Source organism: Notothenia coriiceps, unplaced genomic scaffold, assembly GCF_000735185.1.
Source record: "Notothenia coriiceps isolate Sejong01 unplaced genomic scaffold, NC01 NC01_scaffold00036792, whole genome shotgun sequence".
Taxonomy (NCBI): domain Eukaryota; kingdom Metazoa; phylum Chordata; class Actinopteri; order Perciformes; family Nototheniidae; genus Notothenia; species Notothenia coriiceps.
This window is the reverse complement of record NW_011369493.1, coordinates 34157-57116: the sequence shown is the minus strand read 5'-3', so window position 1 is coordinate 57116 and position 22960 is coordinate 34157. Positions and strand designations below refer to the sequence as shown.

Below are 22960 nucleotides of genomic sequence, written 5' to 3'. Positions count from 1 at the left end.
GTTGCCCTTTGTGTTTTTAGTGTAAGCTTCTTCCACAGCTGGGGGGTGTGTTTACTGTCACTTTATTTATAGGCCTTGCCACTTTTAAATGATCGATGAATCATTTACACCACCTGTATCATTTTCTTTAGAGCTATTTCAAGTACTATCTTCCTGTTATGCACTTTTTGTTGCGCAATACACATATATTGCTTTCTTGCCAAAACAAAAGGCATGTCTAGTCTCTAAATGTCACATTAAGAAACACATACTCGTATTATACTATTATTATGATGAGTGTAATTAACATTTTTTAGCAGCTGTTTTGGAGCTTCTCATAAGACATCACATCATTTCTTCTTTTTTTTGGATCACATTTTTACAGCAATTAATTGCAAAATATACAAAATGCAGAATACAGATTACATATGTAAGCTACACATAATAACAATGACTTCGCATAATTTTAAAGTTTTTCTTTATTTAAACCTTATTATATGAATATATTTTCTGTGTCACTGCTGGCTTTTATTGTAAAAAAAAGCTACTGTAAATTATAAACGTGTGTATTTTGATCTTTAATGACACAGGTGGAGGTGTGACCTGGCTCGGGTTGCACCTGGTGAAAAATATCCTCACTCAGACTGATTCTCACAAGGATAGAAGAGCGCGCGCACACACACACACACACACACACACACACACACACACACACACACACACACACACACACTCCATGCCTTCTGCTAACTGTCTGAAAAACAGCCTTTTCTCCTGAAAGGTCACGCAGAGATTTGAATGACGGCTTTAAGTCCTCCGCTCAGATTACACTCTGCAGCTAGGAGCGTCCAATGGAAATGCAGAGAGTACGGGGAAGCAATTAATTGTAATGAATAATGGGACAAGTCTGGTTGGCATATGACCGCTAATTCTCCTTTTTTATGTTTTTCCCTCTGGAGGATTTAGGACGCCGATGCCAGACACGCTGAGGTGTCTACATGCACACTAATTGAAAAGTGTGCGGACACCATTTAGTCGATTAATTAAATACAAGGATCCAAATGTACTGTAGGTGCCAAATTCTCCCAGAAATACATTTGATTGGCATTTTATATGGTATTTGATATATTTATTTTTTTGTTAAATGAGTGTTCACATTTTCTCTCTGTGATGCTGTTTCTAAGCAAGTGAAGAAATGTGACTTTTTTGGGACTTAAAATTGCATAAATGTAATGATTTATTACATTTGTGTGTGCACTAAAAGTCTCCACTGACAAGCTTCAAATTGGATAAAAGAATCCTGCAATTGACATGAGTGCCCGATTATCCACTTGAGTATTTTTATTTTAGTCCTTAATTTAAGAAAGAAATATTACATTACATGTTAGACGCTTTTACCCAAAGCGACTTACATACTCAATACTGTGGGCAATCCCCACAGGAGCAATTTGGAGTGAAGTGTCTCAGGGACACAACGACATGCTGACAGCAGTGGGGTTTGAACCTGCTCCCCTGATCCCAACACCAGCGCACTAACACACTGGGCCACGCGCCTCCCAAATATTTAAATGCAGGCCTTTAATTTCTAAAAACACCAGTGTTAGTTATGACAAATCCTTCTCCTGGTTATGTTTGAAGTTGTCGCAAAAAATAATGATGTTTTGATGAGTTTTAATTAGAAATGTGAGTAAGAGCACAGGGACCAGCTCGGCGAACCCTCAGCTAATAATTATGGTAAGTAAGATGATAATTAACTGGGAAATGTGTCACATCGACCTGTTGCAAGTTCAAATATTGATATGGGAGAGGGCAGGTAATTTAATATATCATTATTTATGTGTTATTTGTGGCTTTCAGAGTGATTGCAAGTGGAAGTCATTAAATAAGGAGGTTGTGTTTGAGTCCTAAAATCTAAGATGAATCAGTCTCTGACTTTGAGAGGGGAACATGGTTTTGTATTGTGTCATTTTAGACATGAGAAAGGGACATTTTGGAGGGAAACTACTGCTGTAAGAAGAGTGAAAATCTATATATTTGCATTTCTGCATGCATATATGTCAAGGTCAAAGGTCAAGACACCCCCTCAATATCTTCCAGCCGCCATCATTCACGCATCATGTGCACGAGGTGCGTTCAATGGCCGCTGGCTGCGTGACATTTCTGCAGCCCTTTAGGTTACGTCTGGCATTAAAGAAGGCCCCAGAATTCAGGGGCTTACGTCCAAAATAGAAGAAATATGTCAAAAAGCAGCTGCTGTTCATCCTAATGTGGTGGGTAAATTAAATTCCACTTTGGGAAAACAACCACTCCTTAAAACCGAAGAGTGAAATGTGTGAAATCAGATCATCAGGGGGAAATGAAATCATTACACATCATCCCAGCTGATTTGCACTCTTTGTCTGCAACAATGTGACATCTTCTGTCTGGCACAAAGAATTGATTTTATGATTTGAAAAAGGTCTTATAAGGGAAAAAAAAAAAGGATGATGTTCCCAAGGAGGTTTTAACAGGCGTGCGGATCGATAGCAGAGACTGTTCAATGATGCAGCGTGGCGGCCAGAGATAGAAATTAATCAATAGCAGCATCGGAGAAACGTCCAATTTATTCTGCAGACGGTGGTGATTGGCAGCTGGAGAGGGAGTACAATACAATATCAGATATTACACAGCAGGACTGCAACATTGAAGATGTTAAAAGACTCCATTAAGTACCATAAGGGTGGAGAGAAACTTATACATTAACTAAAGTGCAGATTTTGAGGTTCCTTATCCATTTGATGCCTCCTTAAACGTCTAATTAATAATAACTCTAAATTAATTAAATATATAACACGGGTCTATTCATTTTTAGACAATCCAATGCAAAAAAGTGACATATTTTGCCTTTAAGTATTTTTTGACATTTACTGTTTTTTAATGATCAGATGGATCTGTTATAAGGTATGTAGAGTAGCGTTTGTAAACTGGGAATAATTCATGTTAAATTAATATTATTAAATGTTAAATATTGTCTTACTTTGATTTGGATATTGGAATTGTCAATATTTCAATTTCTTATTTTTTAAATGATTGCATGTTCTCTCTACGGCTGAACAAAGTCAACCCTTAGTTCCCTGAATGCACACAGTTGACCACATGCACCGATAAAAAGACCCCAAAGAATCAACACCTTGCCCCAGAAGCAGGTTGTTTTTTGGGGGTGATTTCGCAGCCTCCTGCCCCTCCGGCTGGTTTGTGGCCGTACAAGTTTTTTTATCTCGAGAGCACGATTTGAGGGATTTCTCTGAGACTTTGATCTCTGCATCCATCCAGCTTCAATACAGCTTAACCCTTATCACCATCAGCCCAGAGACCCCCGGCATCAAGACGGATTTACAGGCAGGGACCCCCGGTTACTTCCAACATGTAATCCATTACAGATTATTAAAGATTACTCATCAAATGCTCCCCAGCTGTTGTGAGTGACGGCCGTCAGGAACTAAGATTTCACATTTAAACAGCTTTTTGTTTCAAACTGTAATCATTTGAATCTGTCATTATTGAAGACTTTCCAAAAATCAATACTCATATCCTCTCAAACATCAGTGGGTTATCAAAACATCTATCAAACATGCATCAAATATATTGGGATTAGGCAAGTTGAAATATACTTATTTTAATATTGAGATGATTGTCAATCAGTTCATGTTTTTATCTAGAGCAATGTCATAATTCATCATAGGATGCTGAAGGTGTTTCATTTGTTGTAATGTTAAAAACAGACTTATTCATAAATAGTTCCTCCATATAGGATTCCTAACAACCCTACTTACTAGCAAGTCTTAGTTTTACATCAGTATATTCAAAATGTATTTATTTGAGATGATGGTAGGTGAATAAACTAGTTTATCGAAAGCAATCAGGATCTCTACAGGATGAAGGGTGCACTTAGCAACTCTTTCTCTAAATCTAAAGAGAACAGAGAATTATTGGAATGGGTTACATTCCCTTCAGGGAGTCTCTGAGCTACATCAACGATTAGCATTCCCTGCTAACATTGTCTAAACACTTGAATCAGTGGATTGGATTATTTCCCTGAGACAAAGCACAGAAAACACACAGAGGATCTCAGGAGACGCACCTCAGTGATTTCAAGTTAATCCAGAGCTCATTATTTAACCTGTGTAGAAGGGATTTACCGTGTCACTCAATTAGAACATGAAACAACAAGTGGCTTCAGTTACACAGGTTCTACTGGGAGTGTGAGATTATTACGCTTATTAACTTATGCTCAACCAACTGATTTAATATTGGCAATTTTAGGGATAGAAATGTGTAATTTAATAATATTTGTAGGTCTGAAGTCGTAAAGAAATATCTATTGAATATATACATTTCTAATTTTATATATTTTAAACATTTTCATATGTTGTTGTACATGAAAACATACTTGGGAAAAAAATAAATGATCTGAAATGTACATTTTTAAATATCTTTACGATTAGTTGTCTGAAGTTGGACAAGCAGAAACAAATTAACCATAATGTGACCTAGTTGTTTAAGGATAGTCATGATTGGAATATGCAATACAATGACCCAGTGTGGTTTTCTAAACACGTATCGCCTCTTTTTACAAATAAATGCCATTGCAGAATAGTATGGCAGAACAAAAGCTCTCCAACTCCCAGGAGAAGAGAGGGAAAGAGAAATAGTTTCAGCGCTGTGAGGAAGATAGTAAAGAAAAATAATCCGTGGCCCTCCGAGGGGAGAAGTGGAAACACAACACTTGAAAAAGATCTCCATTATCTGTAATCGCAAACTATCTCTCCTCTCAAAAAGAGGAGATGCTGAGGGAGTGTTTGAAGAGGGCTGAGGCTCTATAGGCTGCAGGACTCAGGGGTTTGTTTGAGGATTATGAGGACGTTTACAACCAGAGCGAGGGCGCGGTGCGAGGGGCCCCGGCCTCTGAGGGTCCCAAGCAGCTCTGCATCCCTGCAAAGACTGATGGACAGCTCCAGTTCACACACAGTGAAGAAGGGACACATTTGAAAAGTGAAAATGCTTTTCCAAATACACTTCACTCTTCATTCCCCTTATACCTTAAGTCATAAAGCAGCTAGAGTGCAGCTGTAGGATGCTGCTGAATTGGAAAAAACACTGATTTGAAGAAAAGTTGAAGATAAAAGTGGCATTTTATTGATCCAACAAGGGGGAAATGTAATTGTTAAAGCAGCTCAGAGTCCAAAGCAACGCAAAACAAGTTATGAATACAAATAAAACAAGATAAACATGAATTATGAACTTATCTCACTGGAATATTGCACCTATGCACCACCCTATACTAAAAAAAAGGTATTCAAACCGTGGCTTGCTAAAACTAAAAAGTGTTTAGTTCTAATTGAATAAATAGGATAATACACTGCCCTCTGCACACAAACCAACATTCATTTGGAATAAAGTTGTTGAACAATTCAAGACAATTGCAAGCAAACGCATGTACAAGTTGCTTTAATAAAATCAATTAAAAGGTTGAAATATCTATCTACCAAGTGGAATTAAAACTGTGACCTGCTCCTTTAAATTGACCCTTCAAAGCCATCCTGTTGTTAGAGTTCTCTGCATTGCAGGACACTGGAGAGGTTTGCTCTTCATCATATTCAACTGAATACAACACAGGAGCATTTCAATAATATACAGTATGGTAAGTTCTCCATCTAGTGTCTGTAACCTGCATTACGATTTAAAGTGAGTCACTGAAATAATATTATATAATTTACCCTCATTGTAAAAGGCACTAGTCCAATTAAACACAATTACTTACAATACTATCAAATATCTAAATAATAATAATAATATTAAAAAGTGTATGTTTTTAAAGGTTTGATAGATAGGGTATTCTTCTGGTTGGTAAGAAGAACATGTCTTCTATTATGTTTTATTCTTTTACATTTTTTTCTTTTCCAAATAATTACAGCAACCCACATTTTAAAAAACAACGGTAAGAATTGGTAAATATTTGACAACGTCAGAAAAAAATTGGAAAACGCTGGGTCCTACATTTCCCATAATGCAACTTGGGGACCCACCCTGCTTGTGTGTATCTTCGAAGCTCCTCCACGGTTTGTAGTGCTACTTTCCTGTTGTAAAATATGTTTATAATCTGAATTATGTGTTTACATTCGACTGTGAAGGGAGGCAAGAAGTGTTTGCATGTTTTACACAAGTTAAAGTATTAATATGACGATGTTTCAAGTCTGTTATAACTGTTAAAGTCCTTTGAAGGTATTTGCATCACAAAGTTATAACATGTTGTAGCTGTGTGATTTGGAGAGATGTCGTCATTACTTGACTGTTGTAAATGTAATACTTAGTATAAGTCCATACAATGTCCAATGTTCTGCTTTATTCCATATGTCACAAAAGGCACTTTAAAACGTTCCTGTGAGGTCTTTCAACCTAAAAAAAAAGACAAACAAAATAACCCAAACATCTTTTTACTGCTAATTCTGAGCCTACAGTATTTTTACTCGTTTCTTATACTTTTACTTAAGTAATATTTAGAATGCAGAACTTGTACATTGTGGAAATACTACCTTAATTAATTAACATATCTGAAAACCACCATTGCTGTAGTTTGATCTTCAAAGGTGCATCATATCCTTTGAGGATCAAATGTTTTCACATCAAATCTGGATCTAAAAAGTAACTTGTTGCCAAAACATTTCCCTCTCTTAAACACCCTCTTGAGTTAAGAACAAGTTCCTTAGAATGAAGACAAATAAATCATTATTGATGGTTATTTATCACTTTTACCCAAGAGGCAAATCCCTTGCTTTTACTCTGAAAAGGTCCAACAGGAAACTGGGAGGGACACCATTTGAAAAGGACAAAGCTGCAGCTGTTTGGAGCTCCTCCTCCTCCTCCTCCCCCTCCCCCCATGTGAATTTATATAAGTGTGTGTGTGTGTCACCCTCCCCTCACTTCACTCACAGAGATCTCATTATAGGTTTCCTGTGAGATTCTGCAGTATTCAACTTCTCTTCCTTTAAGGACGATCCAAACAGCACAATGGTGAGTATTAAGGCCTTGTTTTTATTTCTTACACCCGAAAGAAAAGTATCATTTGTTGTATTTTAAGTGAGATTCTGAAGGGAAAAGTTACAATCCTACTTTTCCTGTTGCTACTGCATACTTTCCCTCCAAAATCTGTCACATCCTGATATAAGAAAAATGTCTTAAATCAGACTAAATTTCTTAAATTCTTCTACTTTTGTGTCACTATGCTGTTACTAAAACCCCTTGCTGCACTATCTTAAAAGTGATTTGCATGTTAAAAGAGTGGAAACATGTACCCAGGCTCCAGGAAAGGTTAAGTGTTTCCATATGTCTGTCTCAGGAGGGCGTGCTTTTTTGCCCGGCTGCTTTTGGGAATGCTGATGTGGCTTCCAGAGGCCGCCTGTGTGTTTTACACGTCTATTTCTGCTGCCATCGCTCTGATAAGCTGCTGCATTCCTGAAGCTGGCTCTTTCCAAGGCATTAGCTTTTAAGATTATCTCCCTGCAGAGTCAAAGAAAACCAACTAACATTTTGATTAAACATGAGGTCAGGCACATGATGACTAAGCCCTGGAGCCATAGATCAACATATTGACTAAAAGAGTCTTGTGTTAACTCTTCACTTCCTCTAAACTTTGTTCCCTAAACAAACGGCGAAAATGTTTGCAGGCCGTTTGAAAAGTGAAGAGGGAATAGAAGAAGTTTGGTGAGGAAAGTCTGGTTCCCCAAATGGTTTGATGACACTTCCCGTTGGGCCATTTATGAAACAACATGGAAAAAGAGGAGGTGTCGAGTCTTTAAGAGTTGCTTCCTTTTTAAAAACTAAGAATAGGGTGGGTTTGGATTGAAATTCATAGGATCTTTTATTCCGGATCCATTTATGTTAACGTTTGGGTGCATTTTGTGTGAAAACACAAGTTAAAACATTAGAAAACTTCTCCCTGTAGCTCATTTTCAAGTGGAGAATAAAAGATATGCTCACAATGCTCCACTGTGTTTCCCCTCTCATGCTTAAGCCCTAATGTCAACTGTGACGTGGTTTCAGGACATGATACAGGAAGTCACTCTCTTTGCCGCCATTTCCAGGAAGTGTAGCCCTCGGAGGCCCAGCATTAACCAACAGAACCACTCCCACGTCCTCACTTCCTGTCCGACTCCTCTGGCTTACAAAATGGCCAATCAAAGCAGAAAATGATCTTTATAACAGCTGTGAATGCACCGTAGAGTCGCTCGTATTTAAGAAGCCCTTTTTAATAATAATAACATACGCTGCAGGAAACATGTCAGATGTCTGTGGGAAGCTCCACTCTAAAAAGCTCCCATGTGACCCCTTTCTCACAAGCTGCTTTAGGGGGAGGGGAGTTTAAGGGAACAAAACAATAGCACACAATGACAAAACGTTTTTGATGTGCACTGTTTAAGCTTAAAAAAACTGTTCTCCTAGTTTTCAGTTTTACAAATGGTGATGTAGTTGGATTAGAAGTACTAATAGAAGAACATTTTTTAACCATTTATTGATTAGTTTTAAGAAAAACATAGATATCTTTCCTGAATGGAAGCTGACTTCATATATTGCTAAGTAATCTGTACAGCAAAGAGTGAGTGACGGACACATTGTTCTGCGAGTGGCGCTGGAAAAACATGACCAGTTGCTCTGTCAAGCCTCATAGGAATTTAAAAATAAAGTAAATATTTAGCAAACCCTCTCATTATGAGGTCAGCTGCAGCCTCTATGGAAACATGGAACTAGTTATTGTTAGTATTACACACAAGTGTTGGTTCACCTTAAGGCCACGTAAACGCTCCTTAGTGACACAAAGCAGTTAAGAATCAGCTGAAATGGATTTGATTTCAACACCAAAGGGTTGCTTTGTGATAGAGATTTTTGCACACTGCTTCTCCCAACATTTCTTTCAACTTTCAATCTCCTCGTGTGAAAGGTTAGTTAACACGACAGACGGTGTTGCATCCCGACGCCACATTTCCCCGACTGATGAGAGCATACGTGTTCCAGCCCTCAGCCTGCATGAACACATTGCCTCCACCCTCCATCCCCCCATCCTTCACCAGACACTAGAAATTCTTCAGGAGGGCGTGGGAGCTGCAGACTCTCTTCACAAGAGCCTGTCGATCACCACTGCTGCCTTTTTTTAGATCCCTGACAGGATATGAGACAATGTGACAGTTTTCTGTTAAGTTTGCAGATGCAGACCGGGAGATTGAAATACTCATAAATCAGGTTGGAGTGTTAATAAAGTAAAGATATACAAGAGGTAGAAGAAGTCAGGACTCTGCCCGTTGTTGGCGCTTAAGGTCATTTACAGCAGATCAAGACAGGCTTAAACTGAAGTGTTTGCTTAAAGCTGGTTTTACTGTGAATTTGAGCAGAAAAAGTATTAAGATTGTTACTTAAAAAAATATCAATATGCAGAGAATAATATTCTATAGAATTATAATGAATTTAAATGAACAAAATAAATTAATAATGATACATGTAAACAAATATTTACCATAAATAATAATAATAATATAGTAAATAAAATGATTTTAAAAGATATGTCTAAAAAACAAAATATCTTCTTTTCCCCCTCTCCACAGCGCGAGTGTATCTCTATCCATGTGGGCCAGGCCGGAGTCCAGATGGGCAACACCTGCTGGGAGCTGTACTGCCTGGAGCACGGCATCCAGCCGGACGGCCGCATGCCCGCTGAGAAAGTAGCCAAGGGCCCCGACGACTCCTTCACCACCTTCTTCAGCGAGACCGGCACCGGGAAGTACGTCCCCAGAGCCATCTTCGTCGACCTGGAGCCCACCGTCATCGGTGAGGAACTTAAACTCCTGCAAAAACCAAACGTCTAGCACTCTCAAACCTGGAGATGTTGCGTCACAGAACCTGAAGAAGTGGGGACACTTTAGTAAAACTAAGACAGCTTTAAAACATACTGTACCTTCAGATTTCAGGAGAACGAAGATAAAGGCAATAAAACGATAGACGAAGATTAAACCATCGTATCATTACCTATAATAACCAGTCAATGCCATTGATAAGAATTTATACTTTGACCAAAGTTCAATCCAGCAATTACATTTCATAAGTAAACGATTAGATTTTACATATTGAGTCACTGTTTTGAGTTCTATATGTATTCATTTCTATATGGTTTTTGCAGACATGGCACATTCAGCAAATTATATAAAGTACAGGACAATTTGTCTGTTAAAGGAAAGATAAATACCCATCCCCCTAGCTCCACCCCTACCCCATTAGGTCATGGTCACAGAAAAGATAATAACAATACAAATACATAAAATAATAAATACGAAAAATAAATAACTTTCATCACAAAGTCACAGGTAACAGGAATACAATACCTTGGTTGCTGATTGGCTAATGGTTAAACAACCCTAAAAAAAATCGTTATGACATCATAAAGTGCCCAAAATCTGATCAGCTCATTTTCAGACAGGTTTTTATATAAATGGATCAGGACAAAAAGAGAGAGAATCTTTTTTCCTGAAAGTTTCAGAATCTCTTAACGCAGAGGGGACACATGTTTATGTATAACAGACATGAAAAAGTGCATTTTGCATGATGGGTCCCCTTTAAATGGTACCATTAGTATTGACTATTATTTGCTTTTGTCCCTTTTATCAATTTCCCTAATATGGTGTTCCTCTGTCCTTCAGATGAGGTGCGTACCGGTCCGTACCGTGGCCTGTTCCACCCCGAGCAGATGATCTCCGGGAAGGAAGACGCCGCTAACAACTACGCCCGCGGTCACTACACCGTCGGGAAGGAGCACATCGACTCTGTGCTGGACAGGATCCGCAAACTGGTGAGAAAAGTCTTTATTTATGAGACTCTAGCAGTATAGTACTTGATATTCTTTATCATGCAAAATCCACTTTTTAATGTCTTTTATACATAAATATGTGATTCCACACTGGTGTGTCAGGGAACTCAATCCTCTCTCTTTTCCTCCGTACCCAAATCTCTAAAGACGGGGGTACAACGGAGATTGCGTCCGATATGACGTAATATCAGAAATGTGGGCTGGCTTTACACCCACGGCCGAAAGAAACGTTGCTATCAGAAACAATGCGCGATGTGTTTTGGACGTAATATGGTCTTTGTTTACATTAGCAAGCGTCGCTAACACTCAGAGCTAACCTGTACTGGAGAGAGTATGTGTAAAAAAAGCAGGAAATTAAAAAGGAACTCGCCTTGTGGTAAACCTGAGAGAGAAAAGGCATTTGAGCTCCATACTGTTTCAGAAATAATCCTTGATGTGGTTTGGAACATGATATGGCGTTTAATCACGGCAGCATTTAGCTGAGTATCTGGGTAGAATTCTCTAACAGGGCTGAAATAGAGGGATATGAGGGATGTCTAAAATGCATGATCTGTTTGGTATTTTGATCAAAACACATAGACATGTTTTTTAAAATATATTTGTATATATCTGAGACCCATAATATATGCCTAAAAATAGCATGAGAGGAGATCTTTAAGTCTCTTTTCCCCCTCTCCTCCCCAGTCTGACCAGTGCACGGGGCTGCAGGGCTTCCTGGTCTTCCACTCCTTCGGGGGAGGAACCGGCTCCGGCTTCACCTCCCTGCTGATGGAGCGCCTCTCTGTCGACTTTGGCAAGAAGTCCAAGCTGGAGTTCGCCATCTACCCCGCCCCCCAGGTGTCCACCGCCGTAGTTGAGCCTTACAACTCCATCCTGACCACCCACACCACGCTGGAGCACTCCGACTGCGCCTTCATGGTTGACAACGAGGCCATCTACGACATCTGCCGCAGGAACCTGGACATCGCCCGGCCCTCCTACACCAACTTGAACCGCCTCATCAGCCAGATCGTGTCCTCCATCACCGCCTCCCTGCGCTTCGATGGCGCCTTGAACGTGGATCTGACGGAGTTCCAGACCAACCTGGTGCCCTACCCTCGAATCCACTTCCCTCTGGCCACCTACGCCCCGGTTATCTCCGCAGAGAAGGCCTACCACGAGCAGCTGTCAGTCGCAGAAATCACCAACGCCTGCTTCGAGCCCGCCAACCAGATGGTGAAGTGCGACCCCCGCCACGGGAAGTACATGGCCTGCTGCATGCTATACCGCGNTGTGGACTGGTGTCCCACTGGTTTCAAGGTGGGCATCAACTACCAGCCCCCCACCGTGGTCCCCGGAGGAGACCTGGCCAAGGTGCAGAGGGCCGTGTGCATGCTGAGCAACACCACCGCCATCGCCGAGGCCTGGGCTCGCCTGGACCACAAGTTCGACCTGATGTACGCCAAGAGGGCCTTCGTGCACTGGTACGTGGGGGAGGGGATGGAGGAGGGGGAGTTCTCCGAGGCCAGAGAGGACATGGCCGCCCTGGAGAAGGATTACGAGGAGGTCGGCATCGACTCGTGCGAAGAGGACGAAGAGGGCGAGGAGTATTAACAAGCAGAAGTATTACTGTATGCATAGAGCCGTTTTAATGAAAGGGTCACAGTTCAGCAGGTTAGCTCCTCCAGCAGCAGGGTCAGTGTTCATGTGCAGTTTAAAGACTTCTAATAAACTCTAATGTCTCTGAGTTTGGGTTGTTGAGAAATGACTCTCGTACAAGAGAGAAAACGTGCTTTAACTTCCTTTTCTATGAATAAAGCTGTTTACACAAACCTATCTGACTTGCTGTTTATTATACTTAAAAAATACATTCTCAAAATATCTTCGCTGATAAACTAAATCTAAAACCCTAACCATATTAAGATGAGTTTTCTATCAGTCAAAGCATCTTGTATCGGCTTAAAATGGACAGTGACAAAGCTACCAATATATGGCGATCTTATAGAAACTAATGCTTTGCTGCATATCAAAATACATAATCAAATATAAAGGAATTAAAACAAAAACATCCACAGCAGTAAAATGAATTTAAAACAATGACTAAGTAGGTTTTGAATGATGGACTTAAAGTATTTCTTACAGAATATAATTATTCAATACACTTTAAATGTTTGCTGAGCTGTTGGTGCTTTGCCACAAGATGGCAGTATAGTGGTACTGTAGGAAGAAGGTCATTAGAACCACACGGTTTATACAAGACACACACACACACACACACACACACACACACACACACACACTGCTTTGTATGGATAAAAGCATGCAGAGGTGGGAGAAGTACTCAGATGTTGTACTTGAGTAAAAGTTGAAGTACCAGAGTGTAGTAAAATTCCTGCATCAAAAATGTTCCTAAAGTATTCTCATCAAAATCTAGTGAAAGTAGCGACAGTAAAAGTAGTCATTGTGCAGATTGGTCCATTTCAGAATAATAGATATGATATGTTTTATAATGATTGATCATGAAAGTGTTCTCAAAGCTGGTAAAGGTGCAGCTAGTTTGAATCACTTTGTATACTGCAGGGTAGCTGGTGGATTTACTCCAGGTGGAACTAAAGTCTGATTTAACACTTGATTATATTTCACATCATTCATCCACATCTGTAAAGTAACTAAAGGTATTAGATACATGTAGGGGAGTAGAAGTACACCATGTACCTCTGAACTGTAGTGGAGTAGAAGTATCTCCCAAGTTTTTCTTTTGGTTCTGGGCTGATTTCCTGCATAGTTCCTGTGCACTCCGGAGACAGATATTTGTCGGCTCAGGTCCTCACTCGGTGTCTGTCTCCGCTGCTGGACTGTCTCCCCTCCCTTACTTCCTCAGAGGAGGAGGCCTTTAGATTTGCTCTGTAATTGCTTTGAGGTAATTAAGGCTACATTTGAGCAGAGACTAGTCAGCGTGGACAGGGGATTTATAAAGGTCATGGAGGGCAGACAGAGAGAAAGACATTTCCCTTTTTTGTGTCTCCTCTTTTGTGACGTTTTCTTCTAATTATGGGTTTAAAAATAACATGGTGGTGACAAAAGGAAATTGAAGGTGCTGATTATCCACGTAAAACTGCAGCAGGGTCAGGACAGAGGGAGTTAGGGGGATTTGGTGAACATTTAAACATGATGTCTTAGTTAAACCATCAATACCTTAAGGTGGAGCATATATCAGAAATATAACTTCCTGGGGAAAATAAAACAAGTAAATAATGCAGGAAAAACATTTAAGATATTTCTTCAACCAATGAAGTTAAAGTAAAATGTCCAATAAAATAAACTTAAATCTAAATATCTGTATAAACGGAAAAAGTTAAATTAAAATTGTCTATATTTATATTTTTTAAGTAATTACGTTTTTTAGCAGCATCCTGAGATTTCTTGGGACATATCTGCCCTTTGTCCCCCTCATATTTTAAACTCAGCAACAAAGGATCTGAGCACTTCAACCGCTGCAGAACACAAACATATAAAATATATACATTCCTTTCTTTCACCCCCTTCTACAAAAATAAGACCCATAAGGCTCAGTCATTGTTCTTTAATATTAAAACAGGCAAAAAGTACAATACGCTTTTCTCTATTTACCCACAGTGTTTCCCCTCGAGGAAGAGAAAGCTAGATTCACAGTACAAACCCCAATAGAAACAATAACCATGACTTCACGTTATGTTTTTTAAAACTTGGACTCAAACATAGCAGCCTAGAACTCTACCTAAAATCTATAACAGCATGGAGGACGTTCCTCACTGTGATTTGTGTCTCTCTTGTTATGGCTTTGTGATGCCGTATTACTTAAGGAGCCTTTTATTGCAATACGTAAAGGATAAGCAGCCGGAAATGCACAAGTGGAGAGCAATTGCACTTGTTGTAATTCATCCAGAGAGATTTGAATTTATAAATTAGAACATCAGTTTCAGATTAAGTATAGAAAACAAAAATAATATTTAATCAGCCAAGGATTTAAAGCAACATAAGGTCGTCAAACCCATTTGGAGCAGTAGAAAATATAAAACCATAGAAAAGGAAATGGTACATATGATGTTTGCAGAAAAGATGACATTTCTTTGTAAAGTCTATGTATGGAAAACATTTAAAACGTCAGAGCATTCATCAACAATATCATTAAGCTAATCGAAAGTGAACATTTTGTGCTATGGGACAATACAAAAGTCACTATTTCAGGCTAACCAAAGAAAAGCTGTTATGAAATGATAATTCAATCAAATATAAATCTCAGATAATACTGACACGTTTTTAAAAGTGTTACACTGTACATAGATAATGATGTATTCCTCCAGCCTTTTGCGTATTTAGTCATAAATATTCATTAACAGAAATACTTGAGATCTGAAGCCACATTTGTTCTAACTTTACAATATTTTAAAAGAAGCATTTCAGGGTTTAGAGAGTGCATTGGCATTGAAACAAATGACTTGTGTTATCAACTGGTCCTCCAAATCACCATAAGAGTTTGTTGACTTTGAAAAAGGTGCAATAAAACAAAAATAACTTTTGAAACGTAACGTGACTGTAGGAGCTTTGTTCCACTGAGGTGATGAGCGACAGAAACTATATCTGATATGTTGAGAAGAAGCGTGTTTTGTCCATCAAGCTACAAGTATAAAAACACACACACACACACACACACACACACACACACACACACACACACACACACACACACACACACACACACACACACACGCACCATGTTCCCTCTCAGTCATCGCTCTTTAGTTGGCTGAGTAATGATGCGTCGAGCAGACAGCCTCTGAAGTAACCAATCAGGGCGTGAGTCAGCTGAATCTGGCTGCGCCTCGACAGGAAGTGTCCCTCGTCTGGGTAAATCTGTCCCGGGTAACAACAAAAAAAGATGACAGATGAATAAGTAAACAAACGAGGTAATTGAAAATAAAAAAAATGCATGCTTAGGGGTTGTCGTTTTTGGAACAGAGGATTAGGACTGCAACTACCTGCCACTTATTTTCTTGTTTACTCTTAAGGCATTGAAACAGACTTGAATGACTAAAGTTGGTCCTTGAAACATCCTCTCTATGTACTTCTCCAGCCACAGTTGAAGTTTACCTGCATGGTATAGTTGGCCCCGATCTTTATTAAGTGTTTGATGAGCTCCGCAGAGTGCTGAAAGTGAACGTTTGCTGTGGAGAAAAACAAGTGTGTGAAGTGAGGGTCACAGAGGTCATATATACTGCTGGATACAAAGAAGCCACTTCTCATCAGGGCCACAGCCAGCAGACTGCATCTAATAACACACAGTTACCTTGACAATAACATGTCTTTTTCTATAGGTAGAAAATATAGAGGCGTACCGTCAGCAGTGCCATGAGCCAGAAACAGAGTCGCTCCCTGCAGACTTTTCATGTTGGTCAGGACGTTAGAAGCCTGGAACACACAATCATCATCAGTGCTTTCTGTATTTACTACATTTTTGGTGTTTATGCTAAGCTAAGTGGCAACTGTCTGTATCCTCGTACCTATCGTGCAGACATGAAGTCATTTGAATATCAAAAACTGTTTTATTTGTTGATTTATTTCCGTCAGAGGCTCAAAATACAAACTCATGTTTTTACACAAAGTTAAACGCAGCCAATTAGTTCGGGTAATTAAAAATGGAAACACTAACATATTTGATTGCAAAGCAGTAATATGCAAAGGGGACTCAGATATATCCTTGTTCTTGTTTTTACCTGCAATGTAAAAGAGTGCAATTATAAAGTAGCATCATATGTAAATAATGAAGTAGTTTATTTTTGTAAATGTACAACTTTCATCTGGAAATTGTACCCCCTTCCTCTGACTGTACTTTGTCTTCTTTTACCTACAATATAAAAAGGAGTAGAAGTACAAAGTAGCTTCAGATAGAAATATTGAAGTAGAGTACAACATTTTGCACTTTAACAAAGTACTTCCTGTCGTGAAACCACCAACCTTTCACACACCTAGTGCAGAATGGGCCAAGTAAAGGTCAGTTTTGAAGGCACTAGAAATGAAAATGTATGTTTGGTGTTCACATTTGGAGTCTGGATGTAAGAGCCATTTTGATGGAGTGTCATGTTTGGGTTCAGGTTGTCACAATTGGGTGTTATCCCCTGTGTGTGCCATAGGGTCTCGCAGTCCAATTCCCTATGGCCAAGGGTATGTAAGGTTTGTCTTGTCACCTGATCAGGTGTGTCTGACTCCGGAAGGGCAAATGGTTTTGGGCCGCAGTTCCGCGAGTGCTGAAAAGAATGTTTGTTATGGACCGTGGACCATCGCACAGTGCCGGACGCGTTATATAGACAGGTATGTGCAGCGCTACAATGTTTAATGGACATATAACGAGTGTGCACACAAAACCTCAGCAAAAAACAAGTGCATTGGTAGCAGGAGTGCACATACAAGTGACTTTATATATTTTGCTGGAACAGACTATTATCATGGATGTGTGTGACGCTGCGTCTGTCGCAAATAGCGTCACATGGGACAGGTTTGCACGCTGCCAATAAACCCACTAGTGACCAGTGGTGTTGAAAGAGACTCAGAAACGGGTTGTTAAGCTCACTACAAAAGCGCAACTAGATCAAATAGATAGGTTGCAAAATTAAATAAAGAAATAAGCTAAATAATGCAAGCGCCATGATGAAGCAAAAATGTTTACATGGATTGCTGGAGGGTTTATTACCATGTGAAGAAAAATAAAAACATGAAATATGGTTCAAAGCAAAAATGTTGAGTGATGTTGAGTGTGTCACTGAAACAAAAATGTAGGTTTCCTTAAAAAAAAATGTGAAGCAACAAATGTTGAAGCTGAGGATGACATAAATCCAAATGACAGTGTGTCAAATGTTGCTAGTAAGCACTCCTCTGAGTGGAGCAATGGTTCTGCTGCCACCTCAAGTGGCATGAATCCATATTTGGAAAGAGAAAAAAAGCAATGTGGAACCTGTCATTTCTTTAAACCCAATGGCAAGAGAGTACAAGCAAAAAAATCAACAACAAAATCACTTGGAACAATCATCATTACCACGGCACAATCTACAACATCTGGATGAACGGCCAAAACAACCCATGCAATCATTGCAAACTGTTTCAAGGCATGAGTGCTTCATCAGCTCAGTCAAATGATGGACAACGGCAACAGACTATTGGTCATAATCCGCCTGGAGACATTATGTACGCTCATGAACAGGCAACATTAGATGCTCTGGTCCAGCAACAACATTTCTCATCTCTGCCACCAAGAGAGATTCCTACATTTGAAGGAGATCTTTTAAATACAGAGCGTTTGATAAGGCCTTGGAGCAAGGAGTGAGGAGAAAGGACAAAGGACTATCACTACATTCATAACACAACCCAGGGAAAGAGCAAAGGAACGTTGTCTCCACAGTAACAACTACGAACCTACCTCTTTCACATAAGAGAAAATGCCAGTGACCATGGATGACATAGTGACCCAGGAAGGGTTGGCTTTTCAAAGGTACGCAATCCAACCATTGAGGCAAATGTGGACCTGTTAATGGAAGCATGGGAGGTCCTCAAAAGCTGCGGGAATGGCCCGTATGCAGTCAGGACTGCGCTGGGATGGTCAATTAATGGAAACTTTGGAGCCAGGCATGAAGCAGGGTTTCCTTCAGTTTCAGTAAAATGCTGTGACTACCAAGGACTCGGCTGATCCTACTGACCAACTAATCCTACATTTCTCAGACTGGAGGAGAATCAACGTTGCAGATACTTGGTTGCTCAAGGTAAAAAAAGATCCTCAAGAACTTGAACCAAAGGAGAAAAGACGCTGAAGACCACTCATACAAAATCAACAGTTGGATAAGAGTAAGGTCAGAGGGGCACCTGGGGTTCAGAGAGTCTCAGCTGATGACCTCGTAGGGATCACATGTCAATCACATCATTTTTTACCGCAGTACCGCAAATAATGTTTGTTATGGAATGGAAAAGTGTCTGGACTTCACTTTGACGATGCGCAAAACCTGGTCAATAAATGGAATGAACTATTCCACACAACCTACCGATTCATCATTACAACACCACGAGCGGTATCTTTAAACACAGTAAAGTGCGTCAGCCAAGTCTTCCCCGGGAGTCGAGCCACCATGGGAGCTTGAGTATTGGGCTGGTGCCTGTTATATTAAAATATATCACAACCTCATCTTTCACTTTCCCTCCCCAGCTGGGATTCAAACGGGGGGAAATGTTCTAGACTCGCATCAAAAACCGGACATTTAATAACCCGTCTGTCTCTCTGAGGACAGGCGATGGTGTCCCGCTGATTATTGTGTGATCACCTCGCGCCACATTTTCTTGTTCTTTGGATGTCATTTTAAAAGCCCCCCCCCCTCCCCCCCTGCTGCTGCGAGTCACAGAAATAGCCGGCCCAGTTAAAGGCAACCCACTTTGGAGGAGAAACACGTTGACTACAACCTTCACACAGAGGACAACTGTTTTCTATTTAGCCTACACCTCTGGCTCTCTCCTGTTCCTCATGTTTGTGTGTTTTGTGTGATCTGTGGAGAGTTGCCTGAAATGCTTGTGGCCACATTTCCCTCTTTATTTTGAAACTCACAAAGCAGTGTGACCTCTACCTTGCCATGAAGAAAGGAGATTTTGTGGAAGGGAAAAGTCGTTTTGCTTCTGAAAGATATTTAAGTGCTGGTTTATTATAATGTTGACGCTGCACACCAGCAGCCTTTTAGTGACGGCTGGATGAACAATTGGTGTTCGAATAAATATGTTGCAAAAAAACAACAAAGCAGGTTTTCTCTAATGTGCTCTGAAGTCGGGTACCCTATAAAAGTTGCAAGATAAACTTTAGTGGTCTCTCGATAATTAAGTAATATGAAGAAATCCTATTTTTACTCCGCAAAATAATGACTCGTTGCTTATTTGTAATAAAAAACAGGATGCTTGATTAATGCATAATGTGATAAATTGATTACATTTCTCAGTAAAAGTGACTAAAAGCGTTGGAAAGCAGCAATGCTTTCCAATTTCATGCTTTGAAATAGTTATTTACTTGTATAACATATTTAGAAGGTTTAACGCTGCCGTAACTTTTTGAATGTATAGAAGATGCTTACTTGGTATTTGTTCTCCTCAGTCCAAGGTGAGCCAAGGTATCTCTCGGAAACCGTCGAAGCTGGAAAAGAAAGGAGGTTGTTTTTAATAAAGATGTGGAGAACATCAATAAAAACAAAGCTGTAGTTTATCTTCTCAGAGCTTCACAGCTCAAATAACAATGATTCTTCTCTCCGAGCCTGCCTTTAAAGCAGTTTTAGTACACGTTACATGAGTTTCAAATGTGTGTTTTCAAAATGAAAACGGCTTTATGCTCACTCGCCTCTGCCAGACACGAGGAAAGCTTTTCATCCTTAAAAATTCAATAAGCCTGAATTCCCGAAAGCGGCGCGTACGGATAATTAAAGCCACATTACAGACGGCGGGATAAAGACGTCCGCAGCAGAAGTAATAAATATTTCCATGTCCCTGCTGTGTGAATTAAAGAAGAGAAGATACGGGATTTCATTTGAGTTTTTTTTTTTTGGCTCACCGTACAAGGACCAGTCAGTGATGGGCGCCTGCACTGCTGCACACTGGATCAGGTTCTCTGTGGACTTCAGCATCATCAGCGCCAGGTAGCCCCCGTAATCCTGGTGGTAAAGGATGGTCAAGATACATCAGGATATTCTCTATTAGATGCTTGAATATATATACAAGTATGCACAGATCTTTTTACACTTTTCTCTCGGCTTTACTTCACCATTCAGCCCTCTCAGTACATTGTTTAAGTATATGTTTAAAATATTTCTCTATATTAAGCAAAACGAGTTGCCCTGGGAGATGAGAGAAAATCAGTGCTTCCTAACAATATATATTTAACTTAAAAAGAAATACAGTGGGGTGCTTCCTAAGTAAAGTAAAGAAAGAAAATGACGTCATAAAAGACTTCTGGGATCAGAAGGTGCATGCGCAAATTATTATCTCAGAATATTCCTAATGTTTTTTTGGTACATTTCTCGTAAATGTACTTTAATCTCAGTTTCCCCTTAGTTTGTTACCCCTCTCCCTCAGCTCCATCCTTATTTTCTTTGCCCTACAAAGGCCCTGATCCGTTGCACTTTATTTATTTAGCCTTGAGGGTGAATGTTTGGATTGATAACACGGACAAACCTCTCCGAAGACTCCCACTCGAGCGGGATCAATGAACGGCAGCTTCACCAGGTACCTGAGGCACACAGAGGAAACATTTCCAACAACACTCTGACGACCGCTTCAATTCACAGAACATCAAGTGGGCAACAGAGTAACAGTGTATCTTGTTTTTTATGTGTTCGTACGGCGACCTTGAGAGCCTTGAAAGACGCCTATATAAAATAAATGCATTATTATTAACAGCAAGGAGGTCAAAGGTCAGATCCACATGTGAGAGGGAGACAAAGAAATGAGGAAAAAAGCCCCAACTTGTGTTTTTATAACTTAAAAACACCATATTTTACGTGCATTTCGAACTTAAATGCGGCTCTTCTTCAAAAAGTACGTTATCATAAATGAGACACCTTGTTTTCTTACTCAAAAGTGGATTCGTCTGGCAAAAGAACGGACAGTTTTCTGTCATTGAAGACATGAAAGCAAACTCACTTTTAAGAAGCCATTTTGCTAAAAAAAAACAATCTTCCTGTAACGAGTGAACAAATATCAAAATTGATGCAATTTTCTGTCAAATTAAAGACATTGTGCATAGCATCAAATGTGCCTTTTGTTCACTCTGGGAAAAATAAGATACTTAGCAATACTTTAAAGGGAAACTGGCAAACCTTCAATTATCCAACAATGATGCCTTTCTTTCTACGTTTTTAAGTCTCCTATTCAGGATTACTTGCTCACAGACCGCTGTCAAAGACGTCTGAGATTTGTTTTCTCTATTAAACAATTGAAAAAAGGTGTCTCTGAAATCCTGAAGAGCATTATTGGAGCATTCAGGCACAAAGAAAAACTCTCATTACAATTCAAATGATTATTTGTATACAAAATACTTACTGCAGAGCGGCTATCTGGTCGTCTTTGTCCACCGTGCCGAGCCTCTGGTGGACCTGCTGCAAAACCCTGGGAAGAGACGGAGATAAAGGTGAAGAAAAGAGAGACCACCCACTCCCAGAACCATGTTGGACATTTAGTTACCTTTGACCTCTGAACCCTGACCCCCTGCCGTCCAGTCGTGCTACAATGACCTGTTCTGACCCCACCAGCCCCAGGTACCAGTCCAGCCTGAACTCATCCGTGACCCCCTGCCCCCCCGGAGAGCTGCCGCTGAGAAGGAGACACACGGAGAAAACCGTCATTTATTTACTTTTAACGTGAGGATTCACACAGATAACATGTTGTGTTGAGATGTGTACTATTACAAACTTTTTCTTTATTGAGAGCCTTTGGGGTTATAAAAGACTATTGCAGATAGTTGACCTAGTGCGTGTGTGTGTGACAATTATATAACATAAAGAAAAAAGTGTTTCATAATGAAATTAGCCACCGCTTCATCCAAGAAAATCCGTTGCCCTTTAAGCCCCTGTCACACTGTCCCGAAATTGACACCCGATGGACACAAGATTAAGGAAATGTTCAAATTCGGCTCTGATCGTAACAACATCGGGCCATTGGTGAGGGCATCTTAAGCCATCGTATGACCGCCGGTGGAGTTTCTCAGGCTCCGGCAGCAACTTCGGGAGTGGTGGCAAAATCTTTGGCATGCCAAAGATGGCTTAAGATGCCCTCACGAATGGCCCGATGTTGCTACGATCAGAGCCGAATGTTAACATTTCCTTTATCGTGTGTCCATCTGGTTGTTTTATTGCACAACAAAATCATGTAAACATATTATGTAAATAACCCAATTTGTTTTCTGTGAAACTAAAAAGGATATCATATATTATTTTGAAGGCGAGGAAGTTGTTGTTGCTATGGAAACAACATGACGGAGAAAACGTAATATCTTCTACATATAAAGACGGAGAAAGTAAAGAACAAAGTCTGAAAATATCAGTACAGTATCATAATACTTTAACA

At 39.9% G+C, this 22960-nt stretch overlaps 2 protein-coding genes across 3 annotated transcripts in view; one reads left to right on the top strand and one right to left on the bottom strand.

Annotated features, from left to right (window-relative positions):
* Positions 1–6026: 6026 nt before the first annotated feature.
* Positions 6027–12682, top strand: LOC104964154 (tubulin alpha-4A chain-like). Of its 2 annotated transcripts, XM_010792874.1 has the most exons (5): positions 6027–6077; positions 6965–7029; positions 9612–9834; positions 10701–10849; positions 11552–12682. In XM_010792874.1, exons 2-5 carry the CDS (start codon positions 7027–7029, stop codon positions 12458–12460), a joined length of 1284 nt encoding a protein of 427 aa, XP_010791176.1. In that variant the 5' UTR covers positions 6027–6077; positions 6965–7026; the 3' UTR covers positions 12461–12682. The 2 variants fall into 2 exon arrangements, with proteins under 2 accessions (XP_010791176.1, XP_010791175.1); XM_010792873.1 differs by lacking the exon at positions 6027–6077 and having other exon boundaries at positions 6925–7029.
* Positions 12683–14414: 1732 nt separating this feature from the next.
* Positions 14415–22960, bottom strand: part of LOC104964168 (inactive dipeptidyl peptidase 10-like) — a 37527-nt gene continuing 28981 nt past the window's right edge. Inside the window, exons 16-23 of the mRNA XM_010792888.1 lie at positions 22079–22214; positions 21938–22003; positions 21071–21125; positions 20451–20550; positions 19981–20039; positions 16222–16294; positions 15977–16050; positions 14415–15739 (exon numbers count right to left, since the gene is read on the bottom strand). Of these exons, the coding sequence (XP_010791190.1) occupies positions 15611–15739; positions 15977–16050; positions 16222–16294; positions 19981–20039; positions 20451–20550; positions 21071–21125; positions 21938–22003; positions 22079–22214 (692 nt within the window). The 3' untranslated portion in view covers positions 14415–15610. The remainder of the gene's footprint in view (positions 15740–15976; positions 16051–16221; positions 16295–19980; positions 20040–20450; positions 20551–21070; positions 21126–21937; positions 22004–22078; positions 22215–22960) is intronic.